At 39.2% G+C, this 15,730-nt stretch overlaps 1 protein-coding gene across 2 annotated transcripts in view; it reads right to left on the bottom strand.

Moving 5' to 3' along the window:
* Positions 1–15,730, bottom strand: part of atad2b (ATPase family AAA domain containing 2B) — a 135,905-nt gene that overhangs the window by 3,976 nt on the left and 116,199 nt on the right. For both annotated transcript variants that reach the window (XM_080192212.1, XM_080192211.1), the window contains exons 25-26: positions 11,741–12,502; positions 6,281–6,405 (exon numbers count right to left, since the gene is read on the bottom strand). In XM_080192212.1, coding sequence (XP_080048338.1) covers positions 6,281–6,405; positions 11,741–12,502 — 887 coding nt within the window. The remainder of the gene's footprint in view (positions 1–6,280; positions 6,406–11,740; positions 12,503–15,730) is intronic.

Raw genomic sequence — 15,730 nt, 5'->3', positions numbered from 1 at the left:
TCAGGACTACCAGTATGGGTTAAAGTGAATGTTTGAAAGGCCATTGTCTTAAGATTCTCCATTGCAAATACAAAAAAGGCCTTCAATGTAGCTCCCTTTGAAGTTGGGCTGTACAGTTCCCAAAGATAATGAGGTGTGAGATTTCTGAAACTGCAAAGTAACTTCAAAAACCCTCCACTAGTTATAGTTATACCTAGAACAAAAATGATGGTGCTGTTGTTGGAAGTCAATCATCTCAGTCCTGGGACATTGCTGCAGAGGTTCCTCAGGGTAGTGGTCTAGGCCCAACCATCTTCAGCTGCTTCGTCAATGACCTTCCTTATCGTCAGAAATGGGGATGTTTGCTGATGATTGCACCACTCAACCCCTAAATACGAAAGCAGTCTATGTCCATATGCAGCAAGATCTGGACAATATCAGGCATGAGCTGATAAGTGGAAAGTAACATTCGTGCCACATACGTGCCAAGCAATGACTATCTCATGATATTCAACAGTACTAACATTGGTAAACCCTCTCTATCAACGTGCTGGGGGTTCACGTTGATCAGAAACTGAACAGGACCAGCCATATAATTACTGTAGCTAAGAGGTCAAAGGCTGGGAATTCTGCAATAGGCATCGCACCAGCTGACTCCACAAAGCCTGTCCACCATCCACAAGTTGGAAGTGTGATGGAATACTCTTCATTTTATTGGATGCATGCAGTTCCAAAAACACTCAGAACAAAGCAGCCCACTTGATTGTGAGCCCATCCACCACCTCAAACATTCATTCCTTCCACCACTGACGCAGTGGCAACAGTATGCGCCATCTAAAAGATCACTCAACAACTCACAAAGCTACTTTGACAGCACCTTCCAATCCCTCTACCACCTAAAAGGACACGGGCAACAGATACAGATGACACCAGCTGCAGGCTTTCCTCCAAGTCACTCAACATCCTGACTTGGAAATATATTGCCATTTCTTCACTGGCACTGGGTGAAAATCCTGGAACTCCCTCACTAACAGTACTGTGAATGTACTTACACTACATGGCTTGCAGCACTTCAAGAATGCAGCTCATCACCAAGTTTTCAAGGGCAGTTAGGACTGAGCAATAAATGCTGAACTAGCCAGTGATGCACATTCTCCATGAAAGAATTAAAAAAGCATACTGCAGCATTTATACTAGGTGAAGCTTGAAGGCTGCCTGCCTTCATTTGAGGCATTTGCCCAAACACAAAATTGGCCTAGCAAATCTGTTGCTGAAACACAGTCTTCTCCTTTGTCAAACTGACTTTAGTCAGTAAAATCTGGAAGTAGCTGAAAAATAAAACCTTCAGTCAAATGCATCGGCTAAATTACAAAGCCTCTTTTTTCTTCTCTCCTTGCTAAAGAGGAACTGATCTAATCTAGGTGGTTGCAAAATTGCAGCTTATTCTCCCTTCTTGCCTAACAGAAGACAAATAGACGTAAACATTTCTATAACATGTAAACAGAAAAAAAATAGTGAAAGTAATGGTGAGCTCTTCAGAGACTGGTCAAATTACAATGCAGAATAAGAAGTGACAGAGATATTTAAGTGCATCTGTTTACACGGTAGAAAACATTATGGAAATAATGGAGAACCATGGGTATAGCAAGAATGAGGAACTTAAGAGTTCAGTATAAGAAAAGAAATAGTACTGCAGAAATTAATGGGATGAAGTGACAACAAATCCTTGGATCCAATGACCTGCGTTCTTGTATTTTAGACATAACTTTGCAGGTGGTGGCTACATTAGTTTCGACTACCAATATTCTAAATTCTAAGACAGTTCCCAAGAACTGGAAGGTAGCAAACACAATTAAGAAATGAGGAAAGAGAAAACAGGGAGCTAAAGACCTGCTAGCCAACTATCAGCAGTTGGTAAAGTGCTGGAATCTATTTAAGGACATGACTGTAGATGAGGTATACTTAGATTTCTCAAAAAACATTCGATAAGCCACCCCCTTAAGAGGTTATTACATCATGTTAAGGCTGATAAAATTGGAGATGGATTAAGGATTAGTTAACACGAAGAAAACAGAGAGGGAATGAACAAGACAATTCGGCAGGCTGTAATTAGCATCCACAAGGCTGAGAGCTACATAGGTAATATGTTCAGAGAAGTGATCACACAGCAGCTTAAAGGCCCGGAGACAGAGAGAGAATGGGTGACTACAGCCAATCCAAAAGAACTAGGCTGATAGGGCAGCAGTCTCATTCCGAAATTGTTTTCCAGTTTTGGAAGCTGCTACGGATGCTGGTTTCTCAAGAGGTGTGCAGTAAGAACCAGGTTTGAGGCACCACCAGCAGCTTGGCTGTACAGAACAAAAAGGACAGAGCAATCATGATTGGCAATTTATTAGTTAGGGGAACAGAGAGGCATTTCTGTGACCATAGAATGTGGCCTTAGACAGGATGGCATTTTGCTTCCCTGGTGTCAGGATCAAGGACATCGCAGTGGCTGCAGGACATTCTACAGGGCGAGGGTGAATAGCCAGAGGTCGAGGTCCACACTGGTACCAAGATTTAGATAGGAAGGGGTGGGTAATGGAGTCCTGCAATCATAATTTTGGTAAGTAGGTAGGAAATTAACAAGCAGGACCTCAAATATAATAATCTCCAGATTACACCCAGTGTCGTGCGCAAATGAGCACAAAAATAGGACAATAAGCTGGAAACAAGTGGCTGGAAAAATGGTGCAGAGGGAAAGTTTCAGATTCCTGGGACATTGGAACTAGCTCTGGGGGAGATGGCACTTGGACAAGTGGATGGATTACCCCTGAACAGAGTTCCTTGCTAATGCTTTTGGGAGGGTTTTAAACTAACTCAGCTCGTGTGGCAAATATTAGAGGGGAATACCAGGATGCATAAAATGCTGGAAGAAACACATGGCAATAGTATAGAGAATACTATGTTAATAGATGAATTTGTAGTAAGGAGAAATTAATGACATTTAAATTAGGGTTACTGTGCATGTATGGGAAATCAGAATGTAGTAAATAAGACTGGGGATAGCAAATAAGATCAGGGAGTTACAGACACAGAAAAGGTAGAACGAGATTCTTTGATCACATTCGTCCCGTGACCACTGCCAGCAAGAATGGAGAATTTGGCGCTCAGCCAGAGATCCATTCGCTACAGCAGGAACGGAGAATCCCAGCCATGGGTGAATTCAGAGGTTTCCGGCAATAATTTTGTAGTGATAACAGAAAGGCAGGACTGTGTGTTAAATATTCCTGGGTACAAAGCGAAAAGATACGAAAGGAAGGATGGCAGTATTGGTTAAGGAAAGCATTGTATATCTAGAGAGTGTTCAAGGACAGAATCAATTCGGCCAGAGTTAAGGAACAAAAAGAGTGCAATTAAATTGCTCGGTGTAGTCTTTAGACCACCAAAAAATGAGAAGGCTGTAAAAGAACAAATCTGACGGAAAATTACAGACATATGCAAACATTATAATGTAGTTGTAATGGGGTATTTATTTACCTGCATGTAGACTGGGACAGTGATAGTATAAATGGCGAAGGAGAGCAAAATTTCTTAGACTGTGTTCAGGAAATGTTTCTACAGTAGTATGTGCCTTATTCTTCAAGAAGGGTTGCACTGTTGGGCCTCGTTCTTGGAAATGATGTGGACCAAGTTGATCAAATGTCAGTGGGGGAACATTAAGGGGACAGTGATCATTGTATTTCAAGGTTTAGGGTGAAGATAGAAAAGCATAATAAGCAATCCAGAGCAATAGTTATTAACTGTGGGACTTGAATCAGGCAAGAACCAACCTGGGCTGGTTGAAATGGAGTGAAAGTTTGGCAGGAAAAACCGTAGCTGAACAATGGGCTACCTTCAAACAAAGGTCTGGACACAGACTAGATTTATTCCCTTAAAAGGGAAAGGTAGAACAAACAAATCCAGAGCCTCCTGGATGAAAAGGAGATAGAAATTAAAATAAGGAAGAAACAATCTGCTTATGTCAGGTTTCAGGTAGATAATATAGTTGAGAACCAAGAGAAACACACAAGATTTATAGGGGAGTTGAAAAAGCACATTAGAGAAGCAAAGAAGGATTATGAGAAAAGATTGGAAGCCAACAAGGGAAATCCCAAAATATACTGTAAGTATATAAACAGTAAAAAGATGGTAAAAGAGGGAGGAGGACTGATTAGGGACCTAAAGAAAATTCACACAGAGACTGGCAGCATGGCTGCAGTATTAAATGGATGCTTTGCACCCATCTTTAACCAGGTCATCGGCGACAGACAAGGAAACCCAATCCCAGCAAGGGTTCAAAGTTGATAAGGAGCAAGTGTTGAATAAACTGTTGCTACTCAAAGTTGACAAGGCACTGGGACTGGACAGGATGCAACTAAGGATATTGAAGGAATTGAGATTGGAAATTACAGGAGTGCTGGCCATAATCTTGTAGTCTTCTCTAGACTCAAGGAAGGTGCCAGAGAACTGGGGAATTGCAAACGTTTCGCTCTTTTCAAATAAGACTGTAAAGGTAGCTCCAGCCAATAAAGACCAGTTAGTTTCACATCAGCAGTGGGCAAACTTTTAGAAACAATTATTTGGGATCGAATTGGTCACAAGGAAAAATGTAGGTTGAGTAAAAAGAACCAACATGGATTTCTAAAGGAGAAATTGTGTTTAACTTCTGAGTTTTTCGAGGAGGTAACAGAAAGGGTCAATTAATGCGGTGCTGTTGATGTGGTGTATACTGGACTTTCAGAAGGCATTTGATAAAGTACCACACAACAGACTTGAGAAAAGTTATAGCTCATGGAATAACAATGTGGATACAAAATTGACTGAATAATAGGAAGCGGAGAATAATAGTCGATGTATTGGGCAGCACGATGGCACAATGGTTAGCACTGCTGCCTCACAGCTCCAGGGATCCAGGTTCAATTCCTGGCTTGGGTCACTGTCTGTGTGGAGTTTGCACATTCTCCCTGTGTCTGCATGTGTTTCTTCCAGGTGCTCCAGTTTCCTCCTACAGTCTAAAGATGTGCAGCTTAGGTTGACTGGCAATGCCGAATTGCCCCTTAGTGTCCCAGGATGTATAGATTAGAGGGATTAGTGGAGTCAATTTGTGGGGTTCGGTCCTGGGGTGGGATTGTTGTCACTGCAGACAGGATGGCCTTTTTCTGCACTGTAGGATTTCTATGATTTCTATGTATAATTAATGTGATTTGTAGTGGTGTTCCCCAGGGATCAGTATTGGTTTTCATTATACATATTAATGATCTAAATCTTCAAAACAATTTACAAAGTATGCAGAGGATACAAAACTTGAAAGTTTTGCAAACTGTAAAGAGGAGAGTGTGGAATTTCAAAAGGATGTAGATAAGTTGGTGAAAGATGGGAAAACGTATGCATTTGGAGCCAACTGAGTGTCTTTGCCCATGAATCAGCAGGTTAGCACAAAGATACAGCAATCAGGTTTCATTACAAAGGTCTCTGAATACAAGAATAAAGAAAACTTACTACAATTACACAAGACATTGGTGAAGCCACACCTGGAATAATCTGTGCAGTTCTGGTCTCCTTCACTAAGGAAGGACATAATTGATTGAGAAGACTAGGCCTATATTTCCTGTGCTCCAAAAGCCTGAGAGATGATCCAATTCAAACATACAAGTTCTTAAGGGACTTTTCAGGATAGATGCTGCAAAAATGTTTCCCCTAGCTGGGGAAACAAAAACACAGGGTCAAAGTCTGAGAATAAGATACAAGCCATTTAGAACGGAGTTGAGGAAAAATTTCTTCACTCAAAATTTTGTCAGTCTTCTGAATTCTCTATCCCAAAGAGATCTGAATAACTCAGCTTTTGAGAATTTTCAAGATAGGTTGGTCTTTTATGTACTAAGGAAATTAAGCAATATTGAATAGCAAGAGAAGGTGAAACTGAATTTGAAAATCAGTCATGACCTTGCTAAAATTACCTACTTCAGCCCCTATTGTTTATATTCTTACATAACCCTTCTAATAACAAAAATATAAGTTACTAAGCAGTTAGAGGAAAGAAAGGTGAAAAATACAGGCACTGAAACATGATAGATGATTATATAATATATAAAAAATATTGTAGACAGGTATTCATCATTTGTGAATAGGCTGCCTCCATAATTCACAGAGGATAAAAATATTGATTAATATTCTGTTATTGTATTCTTAAGAATTCATTAAAGTTTACCAAAACTTGAGTCCTAGAATACTTTCGTCAATTAATAACACCTCCACAGAATAGCAATTAACTACTAGTTACCTTTAGTCGTACATGGTCCAAAATGACTGGGGGGATAGGTTCTGAAGAGTCTTCCAATACCTGTTCCATGTGCACTGTCTTCTGTTCTACATGTACTGAATGACCTGGTTTCAACCTGCTCAAAACTGAAGTATGTTTTTAGTAAATACATTGAAATTTTTTTAATCCCATAGGTTGATACTGGATCTGTTGTTGTTTCTCTCTTACAACTTGTGGTGCAAGAGCACACTTTCATTTGTTTTCATTGAAATGTTTTTCTTGGAATATGTCACTGGCATGTCACCAGAGGGGCTCCTCTCTGCAATCAAGCATGGCTGATCAGGGGTAAATACATTGATTTTTTTTTAATTCCAACATCCAGAGGTGATGTAACCTTAAAGTTTTATGTACTCAAAGGCAAATCCTCTCTTTCAAGGAACACTTCAGCAATAGACGAAGACATTTTGAGCTTTCAACAGATACTACAAAAGTTACTGCAAAATCTTGATCTTTTAAACTCTGGCCAAACCCAGTCTTAGGAAACCTTGTAATTACAGCAGGCAGCTTCCCTGCCTCTGAACCAGAAGCTCCCTGTTCAAGTCCTACCCAAGAACTTGATGGCCAAGGAAGGTGCATTCATAATGCAGCCAAACAGATTAAGTATCAACTTGTAAAATTCCTCCAACATGCCAATGGCAGGTGGTAAAATCAGGAGAGACCCCTGATCAGCCATGCTTGATTGCAGAATAGAGCCCCTCTGGTGACATGCTAATGACCTCTTCCAAGAACAACACAGCAATGGAAACAAAATGAGAGTGTACTCGTGCACCACAAGGTGCAACAGAGAAACAACAACAGACCCAGTATCAACCTATGGATGTGAACTCCTGCAAAGAGCCTCAATTTGTTATGACCCTACACAGACCGATAATTTTTTTTAAAAATTGAACTTCCATTTAACAGCTGAACAGATATGACAAATTTCATATTTTAAGACGTTTACTGTAACAGACTAAAAGTTCTATTAACTAAATTATATTTTTGTCAGCAATTTACACTTTAAACTACAAAACAGAACCTTTTAACCCAACTGAAAAAAGTACTGTCAAGAATACGTTACAATATCCTGTAAGTAGTTACTGAATTATCCCAGAATCAGTCCAAAATGATTCTTAGTTGTACAGGGTCTACTTTTATTCTTTACATTTCTCAGTTTGGTAACTTTTAATCCCATAATTGCCCACGGTGAGAATATTACAGGAAATCCTTCCACTAGTGCAAGCTGGATGAATTTTCTAGTCTTCTTTTAACTCCTCACCAATTTGGCATTTGCAATCCAAGTGTAAGCTTCCACCTGCATTTCATTCTGATGAACCAAGGAGACTTTGGCCTCCAACTGCTCACTCTCCTAGATCTGGGGAGACTGACCTGTCTGTGATATTCAATGATATTTTCAGAAAGCCTGTAACCCGATATGACAATGTCTCCTCTGTACCTTTTCTATCATCTCAAAGTTCATTGCCATGGCAAATGTGAATCATGTGGACCTCGGAGTCAGATAGATATACTGATTAGCTAACCTTGAGAGCCCGACTCTCTTCCATGTTCGAACTAAATAGATAGCTTAAAACACAACTGTTTACAACCCAACATTCTCTTCACTATTTTGGGACTTGGGAAAATCACATTCTATCCACTGCTAGCAACCAAATGACTGCAATCATTTCAAGGCATAAGCATCATTCATCTTCTTCCCAGTAACTGCCAATAGTCAAAGCTGTCAGATGGTATTTAAAACAGGTCACTTCACCCTCCTTCATTTTAAAGGCAAACAATCTTTTACCTCAACTGTAAGAATTATGAAATATTTCCTTAATTGGGTTTATCTACCATATTACTTTTAATCTGTTTTCCCAGTCCACTTCAGCCAAATTTGTTTTCCTATCTTTCTATTTGCCTTTATTTAAGACACTAATTTCAGACCCAAGTTTCTCACCTTCCAGCTTAATGTGAAATTCTACATTTTCACAATCATTTTTATCTGAGAGGATCCTTGACCAACAGATCAGTAATCATCCATGTCTCATTACATATTACCAGATCTAAAATTGTTTAGTTCCACAAAGATACTGCCCCAAATACTTTATGAACTTGTCTTCAAGGCTACCTCAGTCAATTTGATTTGTTCAAACTATGAGATTAAACCCATGATTATTGCAGAACCTTTCTTACAGGCCCTCATTATTTCTTGATTTATGCTCTGTCCTACAGTGTAGCTTCTACTGCTGCTCCCATTGACTTCTTTTATTTGCTATTTCTCATCTCTATCCAAACTGGTCCTACATTTTCATGTCTAAAGCAAGATTATTTCTCACTACCGATCTCATCCTTCAATAACTGAGCTACTCCACCTTACGTTCCTATCCACCCATTTTTTCAATATGACAAGTACTTCTGAATGTTCAGCTCCCAGCCTTGGTCACCTTGCAACATTTATCAGATCATGTCCATTTATTTTATACCATAAAATCATACTTCTTGCTACAAATACCACGTGCATTCAAATATTGAGCTCTTAATGATAGACAAACTGATGGAATGGTGGCAGAAGAAGTGTGAAGTGATGTGTTTTGGTAAGAACAACAAGGAAAGGCAATAATAAAAGGATACAATTCTAAAAAGGATGCAAGAGCAAAAATCATTGAACGTGGCAGTGCAGATTTGGAAAGCAGTGAACAGGCACATAGATTCTTGGGCTTTAGTATAAACATTGAGAATAAAAGAAATCATGGATGTTATGGACAAACACTTATAAAATATTGATTAAACCTCAGTTGAAAATTGCACCCAATTCTTTTTTTCGGGATGTGAAAAATTTGGAGTGAGGGCAAAAAAATGAAATTGGTCGCAAGGTGAGAGACATCAGTCATGTGGAGAGACTGGCGAAGCTAAGTCTGTAGTTCTTGAAGAGAAGGTTGAGAGATTTGATGAATGTGTTTAAAATCTTGAGATGGCTGGGCAGAGTAGATTGGGAGAAATTGTTCCCATTGGCAGAAGGGTCAAGATATAGATTACTGATTTAAGGTGTAGCTAAAGGAACCAGAGAAGACATAAGGAAAAGCTGTTTTACTCAGCAAGTGGTTAGGATCAGAAATGTGTTGCCTGACAGTGTGGTGGCAGATAAAATCATGGCTTTCAAATGTGAATTGAATAATTGCAAAGAAAAAAAATGCAGTGTTACATAGAAGAGAGACATCCGAGTTGTTTTCATAGAATCGGCACAGATGCGACTGTCCAAATGACGTCTTTGTGCTGTATCCATTTTATGCTTCTAATTATCTTTATTAAATTACCCTTTTCTCTTCTCATCCAATTTGATGGGGAGCACCCTTAGGTTTATAATTCTGCACTTTCTCTCACATTCTTAATTATCAATACCCCTATTGCTACTCCACACAATTGCATTGTCCATTCTCTTTCATTTCCAAGATTTCCCCTCAACGTGCTCACACTACCATTCTCCACTACTTATTTTAACACAGAAACAGATTGGTTCAGATTTGATTATGAATTAGATAAATTATTCGAAGATCGCCTTTGTCTGAAAGGTGTAAGGATGCAACAATCAATTTCCATTCCAGTTCCCATCAAGTATGGGTTCATGGAAAATAAAATCACTGTTAATTTTGGCAAATATGCACAGAGAGGTTTTAAAGGCATTGAGCTTGCAAAATGGAAAATTCAATATTATAACTTCAATTTAAGCAAACTGCTGGACAGATTAGAAGCAACTCCACCCTACAGCTCATAGGTACTGACACTACACACATAACAAAAATATGGATATTCCTTCAGCTCAAAATTTTAAGCCAAAAAAAAGCTAAACTGATTTTAATTGACATTAATAATGTCCAGCATTGTATTACAAGGCTTGATCATATTTCTGCAATAAACATTTAGCCTAATGATTTGAGCCATTTTAAAATTAGCATTTATTTCCTCATCAACTTATTTTTGAATCAAACACAATTTGTACTTCCAAAAAGCTAAAAAAAAGCACAAATAAACAGAAATTTCCTTTCTCTCCTCATCTAGATGGTCCTCCCTAATTAGGTGCTTCATAGATGGAGGCATCCATGTAAAGTTTCGCTACTCTGCTCCAACGATTCATAGGTGTCCTCTACACTGCCTCAATTCCAATCTCAAAAGCCATGACTGTACCCTGTGTGCCACTTCCACTTTATACATCAGTAAGATTGAATATCTAAAGAGGCTGACTCATTTATTAGGAGGCAGCCTATGAACATAGAACATAGAACACTACAGCACAAACAGGCCCTTTGGCCCACGAGTTGCGCCGATCACATCAACACCTACCAACCTACAGACCTATCTATAACCCTCAATCTCATTAAACCCCATATACTCATCCAGAAGTCTTTTAAAAGACCCCAGCGAGTTCGCCTCCACCACCACTGACGGCAGCCGATTCCATTCACTCACCACCCTCTGAGTGAAAAACTTACCCCTAACATCACTTCTGAACTTCCCTCCTTGCACCTTAAATCTGTGTCCTCTCGTAGCAACCATTTCAACCCGGGGAAATAGCCTCTGAGAGTCCACCCTATCTATTCCTCTCAACATTTTGTAAACTTCTATCAGGTCGCCTCTCAACCTTCGTCTCTCCAGGGAAAAGAGTCCCAGCTCCCTCAACCTAACTTCATAAGGCATGCCTCCCAGTCCAGGCAACATCCTTGTAAATCTCCTCTGTACCCTCTCAATAGCTTCTACATCTTTCCTATAGTGAGGCGACCAGAACTGCGCACAATACTCTAAATGAGGCCTGACAAGGGTCTTATAAAGTTGCAGCATTACCTCCCGACTCCTAAACTCAATCCCTCGATTAATGAAGGCCAGTACACCATATGCCTTTTTGACCACCTCCTCCACCTGCGAGGCCGATTTAAGAGTCCTGTGGACCCGGACCCCTAGATCCTTCTGCTCTTCAACACTACTCAGACTTCTGCCCTTGATAGTGTACTCGTTCATCCCGTTGGTTCTGCCAAAATGGACGACTACACATTTATCCGCGTATGATTAACATATATATAATTTTTGTATATAACTGTTGCAATTCTCATCAGGAAAATACTTATCTTACTGGTGTGGGTTGGATTTAAATTCTGAACTCAAAGGTAAAACAGTAGCTCCAAGTGAGTTAGCTTGTCATCCATAAACCTATTTTACATTATGTACTTCATGTCAATGGTCTACTATACAATGTGTTGGAAGTCAGCTTTATATTATTTTACAGTATACAGGAAAATATGACCTAGCACAAATCTATTTTACTGGAGTGATGACTGTAAAGTAAAATTAATTTATAACTGACAAAAACACAAATTATACATTACAGTAACTTCAGACATTCAAACCTGTGTATTATACATAAAGTGCCTATTAGTAAATAAAAAAGATTACCATCTTTTTCAGGTCCTAGTGATTTTAGATCAACATCTTCATTTTGTGAACACTTTGTTGCAATGGCTGCACCAGTGACAGTGTGAGTGCTATCTTCAACAAGCTGCTTTTTGTCTTTTTCCACTATAGGTAACTTTGAATTTGGCACAAGCTGAGTCATGGACTCCTTGGTAGATTCACGTTCCCTTCCAGGTTCATGTTTTGCATCAGACAAATCACTACCAGGTGCAGGATTACCAGATGTACACGTCCTGCCAGCCAAACATTCTTGAACAGATTCACTTTCAGCACTTGCCATAGATTCATCACTCCACGTACACTCATTAGGTACCAATCCTTTGCCAGGAGTGCATGCATCATTAGGTACACACTGTTCTCCTGGAGCAGCGTTTGTTTTTCTTTTGGAAAACTCATTATTCCCATCTAATTGATAGCCTGCACAGTCCTGTTTTCCTGTGGATTTGACAGCGTCTCTCCCTTTATCCATTGTACCATTTTCAAGTTTATTTCCCACCTGGGCAACATCCATGATGTCACACGATGATTCATCATTGGTCAGGGAGAGATCGCCATTCTCATGGTAATCTGTACTCACTTCGAGTTCTCCATTCTCTGCTAGTTCACTTTCTTCACCTTGGTCACCATCATGTTCATCATTTTTAATATAATCATCTTCTTTCTTGAGATGGATCACCTTCCTTGGCTTCTTAATAATTCCTCGACCCCATTTGGAACGCCGACGCGGTTTCCTTTTAATGTGAACTGTTGAGTAACAGGAAATAGAAATTCTCAATACTAAAGTGAGACAATTCATTTGATATTACTACTATATTCCTAATCCCCTGCAGTGTTTACCAGTAGTATACCCCATGGAGCAGCAAACCAAATGGATGTTTTTCAGCTGGCTACCTTCAACATTAATGGATCATAGCTTTGTATGAAACAACTCCCTTTCAACATTTTTGTTTATCCCAACCTAGATCCAGGTAACATACAGTAAATGTGCCAAACATAATTCTATGAAATACTCAGTTGTAAAAACTAGGAGAGGTTGATTCAGATTAAATGCATTTTCTTCTTATCGTACAGTTAAGAAATGACCAGCTAAGTTCCCAGGAGACCAAAAGAGTTAAGGTGCTCCTAAAATTCCATACTAAATATTAAATTAACTGCCCAAGGAGTCGCAATGCTCCGCAGAGGTACACATGCACTGAGTTCTTTTGTTGCTGTGCTTAACACACTGTCAGAACAAATTAACCAGCTGCTGATTTATAATACAAATGGTACACAAAGTAAGTTGCCTTCACAACCCTCTAGCTTAAACCAAGTTTTCTGGCACTTCAGGTTTTTTGAACAGTAATGATCATGGTGTTGGTTAATTTTAATTTAGTTTAAAATTTGTTTCTGCACCCAAAGGTGGAAGAACAGGTTGCTAAAAGCATTGTTCATCTCTTAAGTTAGCAAAATGTTAAAATTACTATGGATCCAAAAGCTGCATTTTACATAGTTGTGAAAAGAACCATTAATTTAATACCAGGAAGAACTTGCATTTATATAGCATCTTCAATAGAATAAACTGTCCCCAAGGAATGACACAGAGGCATTATAAAACAAAATATCACACCAAGCCACATAAGGAGATCAGATAACTAAAATTGAGATCAAGTTTAGGGAAATAATTCCAGAATTTAGTATCTAAACAGCTGAAGTCAAAGCTGCCAATGGTGGAAAAAGTAAAATTGGGGATGTTTAAGAGGCCAAAATTAAAGGGGTGATGAATGACTAGGTTTGAGTCAGGACATGGACAGCAGAGTTCTGGATGATCTCAAGGTTATATAGGGTATGCTGGTGGAGCCCAGACAGGAGTATGTTAGCTTAGTCAGGTCTAGAAGTAGCAAATGCATGGATGAGGCCTTCAGCTGCAGAAGGGCTGAGGCAGAATCTGAGAGTCAGATCATTCAGGATGTAGAATTAGGTGGTTTAAGTGACAGCATGGATACGTAGTTAAAAGTTCATCTTGGAGTCAGACAATGCACAGAGGTTATGAATAGCAGGTTCAGCATCAGGCATCTGCCAAGGAGAGGGATGAAATAGGTGGTGAAGGTGTGGAGTCTAGAGTGCGGACTGAAGATAATGGCTTCAGCTCCCTAATATTCAACTGGAGGACATTTCTGCTTATCCAATATCGGATGGTACGTAAGCAGTATTTAGAAAGTGAAAAGTTCAAGGGAGGTAGCAGCAAAGTTGAACTAGATTTCATCAGTGTACATGTGGAACCTGCAGTGTTTTTGCCAAGGTAAAGAATGAAGATGAGAGCCAATGACAAGTTTTTGAGGGACACCAGAAGTAACTATGTGAAAATGAAACAAGAAACCACTAGTGGCGATTCTAGGGCATGATTAAATGAACGCGGGTGGAACCAGGTCACTAGATAGTGACACCCAGCTGGATGGAAATGGAGGTGCTCTGGAAGAGACTGGTGGATCAATAGTGTCACAGACTGAACAGATTGAGAAGGTTAAGGAGGAATAGTTTACCTTTTGTCACTGTCACATAGAATGTGATTTATGCCTCTAGTAAGAGCTGTTTTGATTTTGCAGCAGGAATAGATCTCTGTTTTGAAAGATTCAAACATGCAGTTCTAGAAAAAAATGCTCAAGTATTTTGGAGGTGACAACATGATCAAAAACTTTTGGGGAAAAGAAGGTTGGAGATGGTGCAATAATATGCATAGACAGAGGGGTCAGGGATTGAATTCTTGAGAAGATGAGTAATGATGGCAATTTGAAGGAAACAGGAAACTAAGGAGAGAGAACCATTAATAATGTCAGCAAACATGGGAATCAAAAAAAGAAATTGGGTTTTCAGTAGTTAAGTTGGAATTGTGTCAGGAGAGTAAGAAGTAAATCTTGTGGATAAGATGAGCTCAGAGAAGACATGTGGGAAAACAGGAGAGAAGCTATAGAACCCAATGTGTCAAACAGAAAATCCATAAGCTCCTCACATTGCTGGCTGTGGAGGTGGAGATGATAGGGAAGAGGGGTCAAGACAATGGTTGGCAGTACTGAAAAAACAAGACCTGTATGTGCATTTTATGATGAACCTACAATAATGAACAATTTTCATAGATGAGAGAAAGGGCCAATGGTGCTGTATGTGGCCCAGCTAGATCTGGCACTTAATGGCTGAAGTGGTTTTCCCAATATTGGTTCAAGTCTGCCTTCTTCAGACATAAAGGGATAGAGGTGAGAGCCTACAATGAAATGTGATCTACTTCGCTTAACTCTCTAACAGTGCAAGTAGAAATGTTACATTGGATTACAAGATTAAAAAGGTTTTGCTCTTTTCTTTTAGTTCAGTTTTATGTTCGGGGATATTAAGAAAGCATGCTGGGTAGAGCAAGGAAGCTTCATTGTTCAAGTAATTCGGTGGGTTTAAAGTCGATTGGCATTGCAAGAGATACTGAATACTAGTCAATGAATTGTAAAATTATAAATCAACAATAAGTTATAAAATATAAAACATGTTCAGCATTTGAACCATGAAATTTAATGACAATTAATCATTAATGCAATTTAAAACAAGAAACTGATTATCTCAATAATTAATAGTACTATGGATAACTGCTTTGGTTAACTAGCAGCAGCACAGGACACAGTCACAGAAACAGATGATGACAGCCATTATATTTTAAATTTGGTATGAGGTGGACACTTAATTGAGAACTCATTTTAAATATGTGTCAGCAGCAATAACATAGGTATCTTCAATATTCTTGTCGAACACAGAATTGCTCATAGTGTTGTATACTTAATAGTATATGGTTAAATAACTAGTCCACAGGTATTACAAGTTCTGGCCACTGGATGGCACTATACAACAAATTCTGTTCTCAGATCTCAATGAGAGTGTTACAGGCTAGATCTTACTCAAAATGGACAGTTCATACATTCTCCAAACAATTGGAGTCAAAACTTGCCCGAAAACCAC

The sequence above is a fragment of the Carcharhinus amblyrhynchos genome, chromosome 7 (assembly GCF_965287045.1).
Source record: "Carcharhinus amblyrhynchos chromosome 7, sCarAmb.v2.hapA, whole genome shotgun sequence".
Taxonomy (NCBI): Eukaryota; Metazoa; Chordata; class Chondrichthyes; order Carcharhiniformes; family Carcharhinidae; genus Carcharhinus; species Carcharhinus amblyrhynchos.
Note: the sequence above shows the minus strand (reverse complement) of the source record. Positions and strands in the feature narration are given on the sequence as shown.